Genomic DNA, 15,892 nt, shown 5'->3' with positions numbered 1-15,892 from the left:
TTTAGCCTCCATCCAAGAACCCTAGAGTAAAGATTTCTTGGTGGGGCTACTACTTACTTCCCTCCCACCAATATTCATATTTGTCTTCCGCTATATTGTCATGGAGCAATGGAGCCGTAGCAGAAGTAATTTTTAACTTGTTGAATTTCTGTCTACATTATGCCTGCAGTAAAACAGTATGGTTACCTATGCTTAATTTACCCATGGTTTAGTGAATCCAATGTTCTGGTTACCATGTTTGTGGGCTGAATTTATACAGTTTGGTAGGCTACAATGTGATAAGGTAATCTGTGGTTCATCGTTGGGCAACCTTTTAGTGGCTAAGAGCAGCAGCTAATAAACATAGGGCATGGTGATAGCTACAGAATGGGATGAGATACATGACACATGGGTATTGCCAGTGCTGTTTTTTAAAATACGGTTTTAGGTTTACATTAGTTTTAACCATTCTCACCTCTAAAGGGCAGGAAGCTGGGCCTTCGGTTTTCCTGTCCTGTATGGATGAGCTCTGAAGAAGGAAAAAAAATGGTGGGATTGCACGGGATCCTAGGGTTGCAGCTTGCTCACTTCTGCTTTGCTAGGAGGAGTTTTACGGAAGTATTAGGGTCTTTGTAAAGATACATCAGTCAAAACTTAACAAAGGGTCTCTTTATCACGAGCTGTCTTCGACGAACGTGTGCCGAGACGCATCCTTCCCGCGTGAAGTCTGAATCTGGGTGCGCGGATCTCGGCACGTACCGCCTCGGCATTGCCGGGACTGAACTGTGGCTCGGCGCTCAAGCCGAAAACTCTGAGGCCTGTTCTCCCTGCCTCTACCGACTGATTGGCACAACAGAGAGAAGAGCAGAACTATCCCCGCCCCCCTCCTCCGCCGCCCCTTCCGAATCGACACTGCCAGCGGGCGCTGACACATCTCACTCTCTCAACCACGTTGCAAACTCCTCCTCCGGTAGCCTAGTGGCATTGAAGAAGAGGAATTTGGGGAAAGAAAAGGAAGAGGCGGCGGCGCCCGTAGTGCCCCAACGGCCCGTAGCCTTGGGCTGGAACAGGGAAAGCGCGAAGAAATAAAAGCAAAACCGACCGCGGGGCGCAGGGGACGCCTAGCCGCCACGCCACGGCCTTCTTGAGCGAAGCGTGACCTCCCAGCACGACTGCAGCCCACGGCGTCGAGAAAACAAGCAGACGATTCATTTCCCACGAGCCGCAAGTCGGACCCGCACTGGAGTAAGTAAGTCTGTGACTGAGCGCGCGCTTACCTGGGAGTCAGTAAGACCAAGCCGGCCTTGTTCTTTCAGAGGAAGCGTCCACGAGACCGTGCTACCGAGCTGTTGCGTCGTTCTTTCGCGCGCAACGGAACGTCCCGGGTTAGCCCGCGTGGACGGAGGATTTATTTCAGCTCCGCGGCGCGGGAACTGCAAAAATTGTGGCTGCAGAAATCCGGACGACCTCTAAATGGCAGCAAACGGATACAGAAAGCTCTAATTCTGTGATCCCAACCAGTGATCATCCGAATGTTTGCATGCCAGATCGGCTAGGTCTAGATTGCACGCGGGCTGCTTGCCACGGCCCAGAGTCTCTGCCTCCTGTTTTGCTTCGGAGGCGCATGTTAAGCAGCGATTGGGTCCAATCTTGAGGAAGTTAAGAAGGAAATCTGGGGAGGACTTGGGGAGAGAAAAAATAACTCAAGTATAAGGTGGGCGGTCAATGGCAAGATGTGCGAATGGCAGAGATTTCCTCTAGCTGGGGAAAAGATTGGAACGAGGTTCCTTCCGCCTCTGTGACTAAATTGTTTTTCCGAAACTTGTCTTTATTTCCCCGGGGTCCGGGGGCTTTTCTATCACGGTATAAATATTTACTTTTCAACCTCTAAATGTTCGAGCTGCCCCAAACAAAACTCACGGTCTGAGATAACGTTGGCCTGAAGGTTAATATTAAACTAGAGTTTAATTCCTTTGCTCATGACAAGAGTGTATCCTTGCTTGGATTCATTGCTAAACTAATCTTACTTCTTTTAATTTTAGTACTTTCTCTGAAGTCATGCTAGGCAGAATTGAAGAAATGTTTGTGGTAGCCATAGATTTCTTTGCAAACTGAAAGCTCAAAGAACTTGGACCTTATCTTTTTTGAGGAGTATCCAGCCCTTAAAGGCTTCCTTGGATGATCTAAGAGATATACAGCTGTTTTGAAAAATACCCTGAAATGTGAAGTTTTCCCTCCCTCTTTTTTCTCATAAGAAGTAGCAAGGAATTTTAGTAACTATGGAATTTTGCTGATTGCTGAGTGGAGATCCTGAGTTTAATGTAACAGACTAACTTTAGTATTAAAAATATTATTGACTCAATTTTTTCTATTATTGTTTGAGCAAGTAAACATTTAAAAATGGATAAATATGATGATCTGGGTTTGGAAGCAAGTAAATTTATAGAAGACCTCAATATGTATGAAGCCTCCAAAGATGGTCTCTTTCGAGTAGACAAAGCTGTTGGGAATAACCCAGAATTTGAAGAAACCAGAAGAGTTTTTGCTACAAAAATGGCCAGAATTCATCTTCAGAAACAACGAGAACAAGAGGAGCTGATGCAAGGACCCTCAGGGGCTTCAAATGGTGGAGTTGGTTTTGGTGCTCAGCTTCCAAGTTATTCTGTAGCCAGGGACACCTCAGAAACAAGTAAATTGCATTCAGGAGAAAATGTTGCTAAGCCCCCTTTGGCTGCATCATCAACCGTGTGCGCAGGTCATCAGCTTGCTTTCCCAAGCCAGCCTCAAGGTCACAGTGATGGAGAGCGAACAAAATTATATCAAGATGACTATGGATATAATGACAATCTACGGGGTTCAGAAGCTCCTGGAGGACTCAGTTGCCACAGACCAGGTCAGATGAACCCATGTAGTTCTAAGGCAGTTCTTCCTTCACTGTCATGGGATGAGCATAGCAATGGTGATAATCAAACAGCTATTCAAGGAAGGAGGAAAGATGCTGGTAAGCTTTGCAGCCAGAAATCCAATATGGGCTCCCATTTATGGTCAAATATTGGCCAAGATGAGTCATTGCAGAGAAGCCCTACAAAACCTCACACAGATCTTCATCTATGCCAACAATCCCAGAGCCCTTACAGAACTTCAGAAAGTGGGTATGGAAGTCAGGAAAGTGGAAATGAAGGTTCCGGACTTAGTAAGAGCTGTAGCCAAAACCGAGTGTGCCAGAGATCATCATCTTTTTCTCATGCTAGTACCCCCTTGTCGTCTTCAGTTGGGATTGGTGATGAATCACCCATGAGATATTCACAGCAGAGGTCTTCCTCATGTTCTGTTTCATCAACACATCCTTCTCAGAGTCTTTCAAATCAGTCTGTTAATTTTCATCCAAACAGAAGCAGTGATGACAGCCATTCAAGACACAGTGATAGCACTCAACCTCCAATTTCTACTCCAGTACCTTCAAGTGCAGATTATCAGCAGCACAATATTCATCCATACACTTCAGATCATTTTGTAGTTCATGGTCAAAATCACAGGCTTGCTTCTGCTGGATCTGGCCTGAGTCTTGAGCAGGATTCCATCACTGCAGCATCTCATGGACCAATGATTTCTGATGTTCCCAAATCTCCTTTTAAGGAGGGTATCACCATTCAGCAGCATGACTCTGGTCACCAAGAAATGTCTGGTTCTGCAAAAATAAAATTACCCTGTCAGATGCTCCTTCCACAGCAGGAACAAGGGCCCTCTACTGCTGAATTAAAATTAGAAGCTCTTACTCAGCGCCTAGAGCAGGAGATGGATGCATGTCCCAAGGCTGACTACTTTGGTAAGTATATGTATTTTCTTTATAGCATAGTGTTGATTTTTAAAATAGCATGTTTAATGATAAGCTCTACAGTATTTGCACCTATGGGTATATTTTTTCATGTATTTTTTCTTTATCATAAATCATGGATTTAACTAGTACTTTTAAAATGATACTTTTTAAAAGCTACTATTTTAATGTAATAACTTAAGTAGATAATGATAAGTTGAGGAAAAAGCGAATTAAAACTTGTTTTTAAAGCAAGTTGATATATCAATTTTAAACTCAGTCTGCAGAGCCACACATAATCTTCCCCAAAAATCATTTTTCAGGAGCAATAAATTAAAAAATAAATTTGGTTATGGCCAAAAGTTGTCGAGAATTTGAGGGATAGTGTAGATAATAATATTGACAACAGGGTCACGTTGCATTGAAGTGAATGGGAGAAAGATAAGAGTTGCATTTATCAGGGCTGTGCAAAACACTTGAAAGAGCTGCTTTACCAAGCATGGTAGTGCAAGCGAAGCACCTTTCCTCAGAGCATTACAGCAGACACATCCTTTGGAAGACTCATGCAGCTGCTTTGAAGACTGCCTCCAGTTGTCTGCAGGCGCCTTTACATATTTAGACAGCACTTCCTGTTAAGACAGCAAATACATGCACAGCCAGTGACCTCCTTCAGAGTAGCTATGCCAATTTTCCCAGGGATGCTGAGGTTTTAATGCTTCAAGGAGAGGTTATTTGCTCACAGTAACATGCTTTACAAAGCACCTGTTCCAAATTCTTTGCAGTTGTGCTTGATGGTATGCTATTCCGATTTTAGACTGTTTGTGTTTAGGCAACTAATTCAGTAGCCTTGCCAGCTGATGTCAAGAATAGTTGCAAAGTTGGCTTTCAACCCCTATTTGCTGGACTGCATTGAATGGTTGTTGGGGTAAAGTGCCGAGTCTTTTATTATTTTAGGAGGAACAGTTGCTGCTTAGTCTCCTCACCTGTGCAAATGATAGCAGTGCAGGGAGTAGACTGAGGGCACATTCTGGGTGGCCAGTAGCGCAAACTGGGAAATATGTGTTGATTGGGTGTGCACATCATGCTGTCTCATAATGGGTTTGTTTGGTATTGGTATTAGTCATCATTCTTAGTTTATTCACCCATAACATTTTAAACAATGATATATTTTAGTGTGTGAAGCCTGCTGTATGTTGGGCAATCAATGCATACTATATTCGTCTTTCCCTGCTGTTCCACAGCCTTTGGAATCTCCCCCCCCCCACCATGTAATAGCAGCTAATCCCTATTTAATAGAACTTTGGAAGTTTGTGAATATTAAATACAATCTCTGATCTTTTGTGGGTTGAACCCTAGGTTTAATTGTTAGTTTACAGGTGCATTTTCCTGATCGTTGTTTTTCAACTGGAAATAGAGAACATTTAAAAGAATTCAATAACTCTGAAGTTTGTCTACTAGGCTTGGCTCTTGTAAAAAGTGTCAGTGGTGGATTTTTTTTGTGGGGGGGTGGCATGTAACCTGTAATTATAATATAGACTCAGTTATTATTTTTGACAATATTCCAGTAACACTTTCATTTTTAAAAAAGAAAAAAAATACTTTGCTTCTTGGAAATATTGAAATACATTGTTATTAAGAGACTCATATTTTATAAAGCAGTTGAAACAAGATTTTCAAGATTTTTTTTATACAAGTAGATATTCTGTAAATTTAGGGATTGTTTTGGACTCATTTAAAGCAATAATTTATGGTCAAATCATTATTTTTATCACTTGGAAAATAAGAAATGAAAATTGGAACATAAGTGAGCCACATAAAATCTTGTGGATTTCTAGCTCCTTTTTCTCAATACAGAGCTAAGATAACTTTAATAGACTTCTTATAGTTTAATTAGAGGTGGATACCTATGCTCTAAAAATGATATTCCAATTCTAGGTTCTATTGAAAATTAACAGGATTTTGCTTTTAATTCTAGGTGCCTTTTAATTTTTCCACTTTTATATCTCAAATTTAGTAACAGCATTGAGATTGCACATTCAATATTGTTAGTAAATGAGTTATCCTTCCATCTTATTTATTTTTAGAATATTAAAAATATTTCCTGTAATGGTCTTTGACCATAATAAAGATTGATTTGACTGGATCTAAGATATTTCCAGTGTTTTCAGATAAGGAAGGATGTTAGACTTAGCGTCCCTGTAGGTATGAATAAATTACACCAAAATTTTGTAGTATAAATAAGGTAGGGAAAGCATGTAAAGCATGGTTTTTGGAAATATGTTCAACCTCTTTAGCGGCAGCGATTTTATGTTTGTGCCTGTGCCCTGGAAGGGTAGGCTGCATTCATTGAGCATCACGAGTTGCTGGCCAACTGCTTCTTCTATAGGCATGCATTGTGGAAATCATTCATTCGTTCATTCTCTATAGCCCTTGGCCTGATCCAACCCATCTTGAAAATTAAACTTCTTTTTCTGGCTTCTCCCACCAAGCCAAATTTGATTCCATTCTGTTCATTTTTTGGAGAGTGACTGTGCTGACTGTCAGAGTCACAATCCTCTTTACATAATTTCTTTCCGTCTTTCATTGGGTTGGAAAGAATAAAGACAAGAACTATCACAAGAAAGGCAAAGTTCCAAATAGTTTCCTTTTCTACAGTGCAATGATATCAGAACATAAAGAATTCTAATTTTCCCTGTGCATTGCAGTGTAGTGACAGATAATTTAACACAGGACAGATAACTTCAGCAGTAATAACCCTATGTACTTATCATCTCAGTAAGTTGTTAGTTTGTAAGGTTTGTGAGTTAAAATGTGTAGGATAAGTACAGGGTAGAGTAGTGGGTGGGACTGTAGTTTTATCTGAACTGTGAATGGAAATGGCTAATTCTAGTGGAGGTTAATGTGTTTGCGGATAATGGTGGCCTTTAAGGTATGGAGCTTTCCATTGCGTGTCTCTGGATGGGCCAATTTGGAATACTTTCTAGATTATACTAGCTTAGCTTAGCGATTGCACAAAAGGACTTTGGATTGAATTGAATTTGAGATTTTGCTTTTTTGAGAGATAAGATTACGCTCTAATATTCTCCATGCACTAAATAGTCAGCATTGCAACCAGTCTACTATTGAAAACATCGTATGTAAAGAAAAGAACAGTAATTTAGAGAACAGAAGGTCACAGTGGGAAAAAGAAAAACTGACTAGCAACATCCCAGTGGAATCCTTCACACTGTCCCTTTAACAAGCATGAGAAAGACACAGAACCAGTTTGGTCTAGTACAGCCTTTCTCAACCTTTTGACCCTGGAGGAACCCTTGAAATATGTTTCAGGCCTCAAGGACCCTTGCACATTCAGGCTCAAATATAGGCCAGAGGTTACAAAACTATTATATTTGTTTCATGTGTAGGCCTGGATATATGCATTAACAGCGTTCTTAAACTAAAAATAATGAAACTTACCTCTTTATTGTGAAGTTGTCTGAATTTGAAATAATTTTCAAAATAAATCGTGATCTCCCAGGGAATCCCTAGTGGCCTCTCGTGGAACCCTGGTTGAGAAACTCTGGTCTATTGGTTAAGGTGCTGGACTAGGAATGGGAAACTTGAGTTCTAGTCCTGCCTTAAAGCATGGAAACCCACTGGTGACTTTGGGCTAGTCACTTTCTCACCCATAGGAAGAAGGTTGTGGCAAACCATTTCCAAAAATGTTGCCTAGAGAGTCACCAACAGTCAAGACTCACTTGAGGCAAAAGAAAAAAAAAAGTATAAGGCCATAGAAGCATTGCAGTTAATTAAGGAAGCCAAAAAACAGATAACTGAAAGATAAGTAAATATTTTGCTGTATAGAATTAAGATTCTGGTAGAATAGCTTTTCCAAAACTGGACCTTCCAAATTTGTCAGAGCTCAACTCTCTGAGAATGAAGGTTTTTTTAAATTAAAAATTGTTTATTTTTAAATGTGCACTCCAGAAACCCCCCCAAACAGAAATAGTGTCTGCATATTTTTAAACATTTTAGATGTGAATAATTTTGAATCACTTCAGAGAATCAGTTTCATTATTGACAGCTTGTGAGCCCTTAGAGATGTGACTTTTTCTGATGACAACATTTCTTGTGATTTGTAATATAGCAGCCAAGTCAGATAAAGCCCACTGTGCTCAAGGGCTTCCGTTTTTAGACACCAGGATGCAATTCATGCCCTGATTCCCACAGGCTGATAAATGAAACAGCTGACTTTGTGGAGGACCAGCCTTGAAAGTAGAAACAAAGTCAAAACTATTATTTGCTTCACTTTGCTCTTGGAACCTAGTTGCCTATACCAGGGGTCTGAGGAAGCTAAATTTATTAGGATTAGTTCCTCTCAGTTCCAAAGCAACTTGTAGCTAAGCTAGCAATGCTACTTGCACAGATTACAGCTACCAGTGTGACTTTCCATTTTAAGTTTCCTCCATCCCAATTAATGACAGAACCCCTGAAGAGAAAAGATTTATCCTGCAACACTTTTGGGTGCAGATATGGACTTCAAGCAGTAGATGAGCTTTTAGATTCTAAAGGGTTTGTGCATCCCACAGCCCTCTCTGTAAACCAATTTGTGCTGAATTTCCTTGGATCTTGGTAATGAGGAAATGTTTCTCTTTTTCCTTTTTCCTCACTCTCCATGAGACTGCAAGACGTTTAAGTGAAATTTTCCAACCTTCTAAATCACACCATATAATGCACATGCATATGTCATAATGCAAAATGCAGTTTCTTCTTAAGATAGTAGGACCTTATGCTTGAAGATATTCAAAGTTTTAATAAAGCATTTATTTAATAAAAATTACATTGCAATTTTTAGCGGGAGAGGAAGCACCAGGTGTTTATTACAGATGTCAGTAAATGAGTGTAGTTATGGATTATTCAATATGCCATTTCAATAGTGGTGTCTGCAGGATATTACTGCTTTTATCAGAATGACAAAAGCAACACCATAGCATCATGCTGCAAGTTCCACCCCTTTGGCATATGCGTGCAATATTGTAGTGCATCTAGAAAAGGGGCAAGGTTTGCATTACAATGCCATGATGCTTAAGATAGGTGAACCAGGAGCAGAACTGTGTAGAGCGTTTACTTTTTTTTTTTTTAAACATGTCAGTTCAACTTTGATCAACATCGATCACACATTTTGCTGGAACATGCACTCAAAAACCAGTTTATTTCTGTGGGAATGAGCTGGCAAGTTCTTCTGCTATATGAGAACAGGGTAGGTGATGAGAAATCCATACAGGGAATTGTTAAAAAGTGATGGAGCACTACTGGTGACATTAAAAGAAAAAAAAAAGAATTATATCAAGAATAAATATCTTGAAAAGATGAAGCTACCTGTAGTTGCATGGAAATAGTTGGACTTGGTTACATTTTAAATTTGTGGGTAGTGATCTAGTACATTCAGTTTCTGAAATGAGTTACCTGTGAATGGAGTCAGTTTTCAGTTTTAAAAATAATCTAGTTTGTAAATGGTATTGCATTTTCCCACCGATGATGCTTGGTTTTTCTTTTGTACCTGATTTTTTTTTTTTAGAAAACGGAGAAACATGTTGAATTCTAAAAATGTCTTTTATGAGAAGATAGACTTTCATGTATAAGTAACCTATTTAAAAACAACAAATAAACCAGGCCACAACATTATTTATAGTTAAGTCATTGCATTTTCCTTAGTAGAACACCACTTCAAATCAGCTCAAAGTTGGGTAAGATTAATTGGCACCCTAGGATGAGGGTGAGTTGGCTTGATAAAAGATTAGACACTTCTTAAACTAGTTTAAATTAGTTATCTAGAGTAGGATTTATAGGGACATCATTGCTAGTTTTGCTGGCAACCACATTAAAACTGCCTTGTTATATCACTGTGAAAGGCTCACCTTGGTGGCAAAATAAAATAGATCTGTTGACAGATTAATACTTGCCAACATTCTTCTGGCACATAGTCATTTTCACTTGAGATGACCTGATTATATGTGGCAGTGAGGAAGGTATTTTCCATCTCATGCCTGATGTGTGATGAGACCTTTCAGGATTTAAGGCATCATCTGGTGGAAAATGCCTTGTTGGGGTGGGCCACAAGTTGGACAACGATAAAGAATCTGGATAGGCAGATCTGAATGGGTAGTCCATCTATCACTGTATATTAAAAATATATCTTGAGTAGAAGTGTAGTTTACTTCTTGTCCTTGATTACAGTTAGCATGATCTGTGTTATTATTTGAATATGGTTAATTTCTAGATGCAATTACTGAACAAGTTGTTAATCATCTTTTCTGGGAGTTACTGGAAATGTAAGGAACCTTCTAATGAAAGCAGCCAATGCCATTGTGAACCATGGTTTATGAGTTAATGTGTTGTGTAAATCCAGCCAGTTGTTGGTTCTTCTATAGACGATCGATAACAAGCTATGGCTTAAATTGATGTGTGAATCTAGTCAGAGAGTCAATATGTAAGGTAGCTACTCTGTATTGTACTGCCCCCATGTCAGAAGGTAAGCAGGCAGAGAGAAATAATTGAACTCTCTGAACAGCTCTTTAGGCTAATGAAGGATTTTTCTTCAAAATAATTGCAAGAAAGTATACCTAGGATTTCTAGAAAATTTAGTGCAACTCATCTGGAAGGCACCAATGATGGAAGACTATTAGAGACAGATATTCCAGTGCATTTAAAAAAAAAAAAAAATATGGCAGAAATAGTCTCAAGACTGTATGCCTCCTACTGTTTATCCTTTCCTTCAAAATGTGTTGAATAAAAGTGACATGTGCTTCACTTTGTAGACAAGGCTTTAGGAAATGTTTTGATGAGGTAAAGAAAAAGCAGTTTCCTGGCTTTGCCTTATTTTCTTGGTACCTTGAATATTTTTTTTATTTATGGCCCTGTAGGTGGTTCACATAATACATGCAAGACCTCTGTTGCTGACTTTCCATCTGCATTCAGACTTGTAGATAGTTTGCTTAAGTAGATTTTTTTTAGACTTGAGGAATGCTGCAGTAACAAGAAACAAGATCATGTTTTCAATTTGTCTTGTAAAATCACAAATCTCTAAGACTTTAGATTCTTGATTTTTATATTTTGAAAACAATCTTTTAAATTATCAATTATTCAAGAGTTTGGTTACTAACTACAGTATGCCTTTCGTCTCCAGGGGTAGTCCAGCAACTGTTGCCCATGCATTGGTAACCTCATATTTGGATTATAGTACTGTAGTATCTGGCCTGGAAGTTGTTGCTGGTGCAGAATGCAATAGCCAGGTTGCTTAGTGGACACCTAACATCCACATGTTACTCTTGTGTTGAAATAACTGCCCTCACTACCAATTACCTTCTAGTTTAAGGTTTTTCTATTGGCATATAGACCCTAAAAGGAATGAGGTGTCTCTTAGATTTCCTTCCCCATTATAGACCTGAATAAAACACTTAGTGTAAACAGATTATTTTTTTCTTTTTTCTCCCTTCCATTTTTAATATATGTTTTATATTAATGGGTTTACCTTACAGTTATTTCACTATTAACAACAATTTAGCTTGAGTGTATTACAAGAAATGCTCTTCAGCTGTACTGAAGGTCTGTGGTCCTATAAATTCATTAGAAGTGAAAAACTCATTCAGGAGTAAAGTCAGGGTAAAAGCCTGTGTCCAAGAAGGCAATTGACTAGCAAGAAAATTGAGCATTTGGTAGAAGAGTATTCCAGATAAAACAGACAAAGGAATGCTGATGGGAAGGGTTATTTTTCTTGCTAATGTGAGAGATGTGAGAAAATTCCTGTAGAAAAGATATATAAGTAGTATGAAACTGGAAAATTAAAGCAAAGAAAACAAAACCAGGGATAATTGCAGTGTAAAAGCCAGTATAGAGAGTCTTAAAAATAAAGGAAGAAGAGCAATAAGAATTTTTGCAAGAAATAGGAAGAAAAATACACAGAAAGCCAACTTTAGCACTTAGCTATGAATGGCAAAACTTGGCATAAAATGAAAGAAAATTTCATTTTGAATTCAAGGAGATCAAGGAAAAAATTCTCAGAAGCAAGATAAAGTAGTATTGAGAAGACCTGCAAACAGGTAGGAAAACCAAAAGTTCAATTCTGGGTTGAGAAAGTAGGCATCTAAGCAGAGATTGGCAGAAAAGAATAAAGTACAATAGCATCATAAAACACAATAAAAAAATTTTATGTTAAGGTATATATTTCTGCTGAATACTAGTTTAAAGGCGCTACCATTTTAGACATAATCCCAAAGTAGAATCCATCCTGTTCAATTATTAGACACATCTATTCTTCTATTTTTCTTAACACTCATACGGATATCATGTATTAAATAACAGTATTTGAATAGCTGGTATCTAGAACATTGGCTGGTTTTTTTATGTAAGTATGCGTAGAAGGCACTTCGTTTCAGCCCGTTGGGCACAGCACAGTCTCTTTTAGCTGTAATAACATAATGTATTGCTAACTGTCGAAGTATAAATTAAGTGTCGTCATCAACCTAAAGTGGTTATTTTGGGCCCAGTTACAAGCACGATTATGGCTATTTCACAAGATTTACTAGTTATAAACAAGAGCAGGTAATTAACTTATTTCCTGTATAACTGGGCATGCTTCCTCTTTAATGTATTGGTTGTCCAGTAAGATAACGAATGCTTCCTATTTGGAGAAATGACCCCCAAAAATCCAGTGCATTACTTATTTAATGCAGGATAGTTGTCTTCTGTCATACTAGAACAAAATTTTCTTATAACTAGAGGACTTGAACAAGTTATGCTTGCTCAAGCACTAGCTTGTTGCAGTTGATTTAACAGGAAAAGTAATGTTTTCAATGTCCCAATCTGGTATTAATAAATTCTGACCAATGAATGGAGTTTTTGAGTATCCAAGTGAGCTATTATTTATAGATTAAATGTAGACTGATTTGGGATTTGGCATGATTCTTACTTCCCCAGTAGACTAATTAATTCAGACCTCTTTACCTGATAAAAGGTCCTTCATATCCTGTAACCCAGTAGCTCTGTTCTTAGGGTGATACCCAGAAAGAAGAGTGTAGTTGTGTAACAAAGGGCTGGAGTTCAGCAAGAGTCTGACTTTAGGGAAAAGGAAGTGACTGTGTCATAATAAATAATCACAAAAATCAGGTCTATCCTGTTTATATTGCAACTGTTCTTCCATATGGAAATGATTGTAGGAAAATAATCTGGCATGGGTTTACTCAGTCAAATTAAAACTTCATTTTAAGGAATTGTCTGGGAAAAGTTGTAAATTTGTTACTCTTCCTATAGACTGATTTATTGAGAAATATCCATTGCTGGGAAAAATCAATTAAAATTGACTCCAGAGGAATACAGCCACTCTCTGGATTATAATTTTACATTTAGGCTGTTCCCACAAATGACTTGTGACGAAGAGGCAAATAACCAGATATATTCCTGGCTTCTTTCCATGGTCGCATCTGCCTTTTTGTAGTTACAGATACAAACTCTTTTCACATTATAGTTTTGGTGAATCCTTAAAACAAAAGTATTTGGAGAGGTTTTTTTTCTTTTGTGTGTGATGAATTAGAAGGACATGATGAAATCTGAGTAGGGATGGTATATTTCTTAATTCCATTTCACACATGGCATAGCAACAAATTAGCCTTCTCAGCCATGTGAACATGCCCAAGGATCCCTATGCCCATCAATCTCAATTTCCTGAATGAGTTGTTCGGTGTACATTATTGTCTAGAGTTCATCCACATTGAGGCAAGAATACAGCTCATAAATAAGTAAAAAATATGTATGTATTTCCAAAACTTGTTCAGTATTATATTCAGCAGGAGTATAAAAACTATTGGGGGTGGGGAAGCTATTCTTGTTTTCTCTAGTCCATAGAGTTGGAATTGAGAGCAGATTGAATGAAATAACCATTTTATATTATGTCTTCATGTCTTTTCCTGTGTGTGTGTGTATGTGTGTGTGTAAAACTGCAAGTGAGGATGGGTTGGCCTTCATTTTCAAAGACTCATACCAAGTTCTATTAAACAAAGTTAAAATGCAATAAATGATGGGCCTTGTGATTACGCATGTCTTCTCCAGTTCTTTATTTATTGTGCAATACCACAATACCATGCTTGTTTCAGAACAGACCTGAACGCCTTCCCACAACAGTTTCATTTGTTTCCATTTGCTGATTAAGCAAATTTCTATAAAACCTTTTGACTGTTTTCTGTTTTGCATTTTATTTTCATTGTAAATGCATTTCTTAGTACTACCTAGTAATTCAGTACATAGCTAAGGGCCTTTGAATTTCCCTTTGGTTTTTAAAATTTCTGCTTTTGACCATTCTGCCTTGTTCTTTATCATTGCTATAATGGCAAAGGGCAACTTTGCTCAGGCATTTTGGCAGTAATTGACTTGCTGTCATAGTGTAACATTGGCCTGGAGCAGCTTGGCAGGCCTTGTATGATATCTGAAGGATAAACAATCTGAAGGATAAAGTCTGTTAGCAACCTAAACAAAATTAAATATATGATTGAAGACAATACTCCATGAGTATTTAAATTTCTCTGTGCTCATCCACTTTATTTGCAGCTTTTATTCTGTTGCTTGTGATAGGCAGCTTTTTATGAGTTTGTTTCTTTTGCCACATTTCAACTCTTCTATTAAAAAAAAAATCTTTTCAGGAGGGCAGTGGGGTATAAATAATAATAGTGTTTGCAGGCCTTAATGCACCTATTTTACTTACCACTTTTTCCAGAAAAAAATTCATACTGCTGGTTTTGGCATTCTGTTGTAATAGTAGTGGTGCAGTCTTGAATGTCCACAAACCCACAAAAAAGACTTTCAGAGTCAACAGTAACCAATGTGCACAGTCCACTGGATTTCCACTCCTGTTAAATATGACAGAAGAATGAAATAAATGAACATACACATGCATATGCACACATACTTCCTAAGCCAGTGTTGAAATGATTGTCTTAAAATAATCTTAAGATTTAGAGGGAAGAAAATCCTTTTCTCATACAGCAGTAGACTTTTGGCAATTGACAAGGATGTTAGATAATGGGTTTTTTTCTTCTAAGAGCATATGAACCTTGTTAGGGTAAAGGGATGATTGAAATGCACAGAATGTGCTGCAGATAAGTAAAAAAAATCTGCTTAAACTTCCTTTCTCCTCACTGCCTTTATCTTACTTAATAAATAGCATTTCATTGAATTCTTGATGCTATAAATCTAAAGATCCCATTTTCTCCTGGGGGTACTTTTTGAATTTTTTGTTATTTGTGGAATCTGCTTCTGATAAGTCACCTTTTAAATTTCTTCCTCCTCTTCCTCTTCCTCTTTTTAGGAACCTGCGTGAAATGCAATAAAGGTGTATATGGTGCGAACCAGGCTTGCCAGGCAATGGGGAATCTTTACCATGATGGATGCTTCACCTGTGGAGCATGTAGTAAGTAGCTATATAAAACAGAAGTTTCTTATCTTAGGCACTATTTAAGATGGAAATTCTGTACTAGTAATTGGTGCCCACGTGTCATTTTTCTGTGCTGTGACATGTTCCTGGTGCTTGAAAATGTTTAAAGGCTAAGTTTGGGAATTCTGCAGTCTTATTAAACTTTTACTCCACAAGAAATAGAATTCTGCCATCAAATTCTGCCAAGTCAGGCATCTGTTACTGCCCCTATTGACAAGGGATGAAATGCTCTGTGCAAACATTTTGTAGTTTGCACACATCGTTGCAGCTGGGTTTGAATATAGCGAAAGCCACCTAGGCTGACTTTTGTACAGTTCTGGTCTGCATGGTTTAATAGTTGGGTCGTTTTCTGTTCTTGTTGCTAGGCAGTTAGGAGGTTCAGGGACCTATCTGATTTATGTTTGTACAAGAACAGTTTTCTAATCTTCCATCCAGACATATATTTACACTTACTGACATACTGTAAGTGTCATGAGTTCTGAAAGTTAAGTACTGCAAAATTTAGAAAAAAGTAGTAATGAAGAACAGGAAAGTGGGGCATCTTTTGCATGATCCAGGAAAACCTGGAGCCAACCCAGGAAATAATACGTGATTTTCCAAAGGAGTATCTATTATGGTTTCTCCTGGCACAATCTCTG

General features: G+C 38.3%; 1 protein-coding gene across 2 annotated transcripts in view; it reads left to right on the top strand.

Annotated features, from left to right (window-relative positions):
• The first annotated feature begins 898 nt into the window (after positions 1 to 898).
• The window catches only part of LIMD1 (LIM domain containing 1), a 41,235-nt gene continuing 26,241 nt past the window's right edge, over positions 899 to 15,892 (top strand). The window contains exons 1-3 of one of the 2 annotated variants that reach the window (XM_063304019.1): positions 899 to 1,224; positions 2,022 to 3,805; positions 15,129 to 15,230. In XM_063304019.1, coding sequence (XP_063160089.1) covers positions 2,380 to 3,805; positions 15,129 to 15,230 — 1,528 coding nt within the window. In that variant the 5' untranslated portion in view covers positions 899 to 1,224; positions 2,022 to 2,379. Of the gene's footprint in view, positions 1,229 to 2,021; positions 3,806 to 15,128; positions 15,231 to 15,892 lie in introns of both variants that reach the window. The other variant, XM_063304020.1, reaches the window with a different exon arrangement.

This window comes from Candoia aspera, chromosome 4 (assembly GCF_035149785.1).
Source record: "Candoia aspera isolate rCanAsp1 chromosome 4, rCanAsp1.hap2, whole genome shotgun sequence".
NCBI classification, from domain to species: Eukaryota; Metazoa; Chordata; class Lepidosauria; order Squamata; family Boidae; genus Candoia; species Candoia aspera.
The sequence above is the reverse complement of the archived record's forward strand: the minus strand, read 5'-3'. Positions and strand labels throughout refer to the sequence as shown.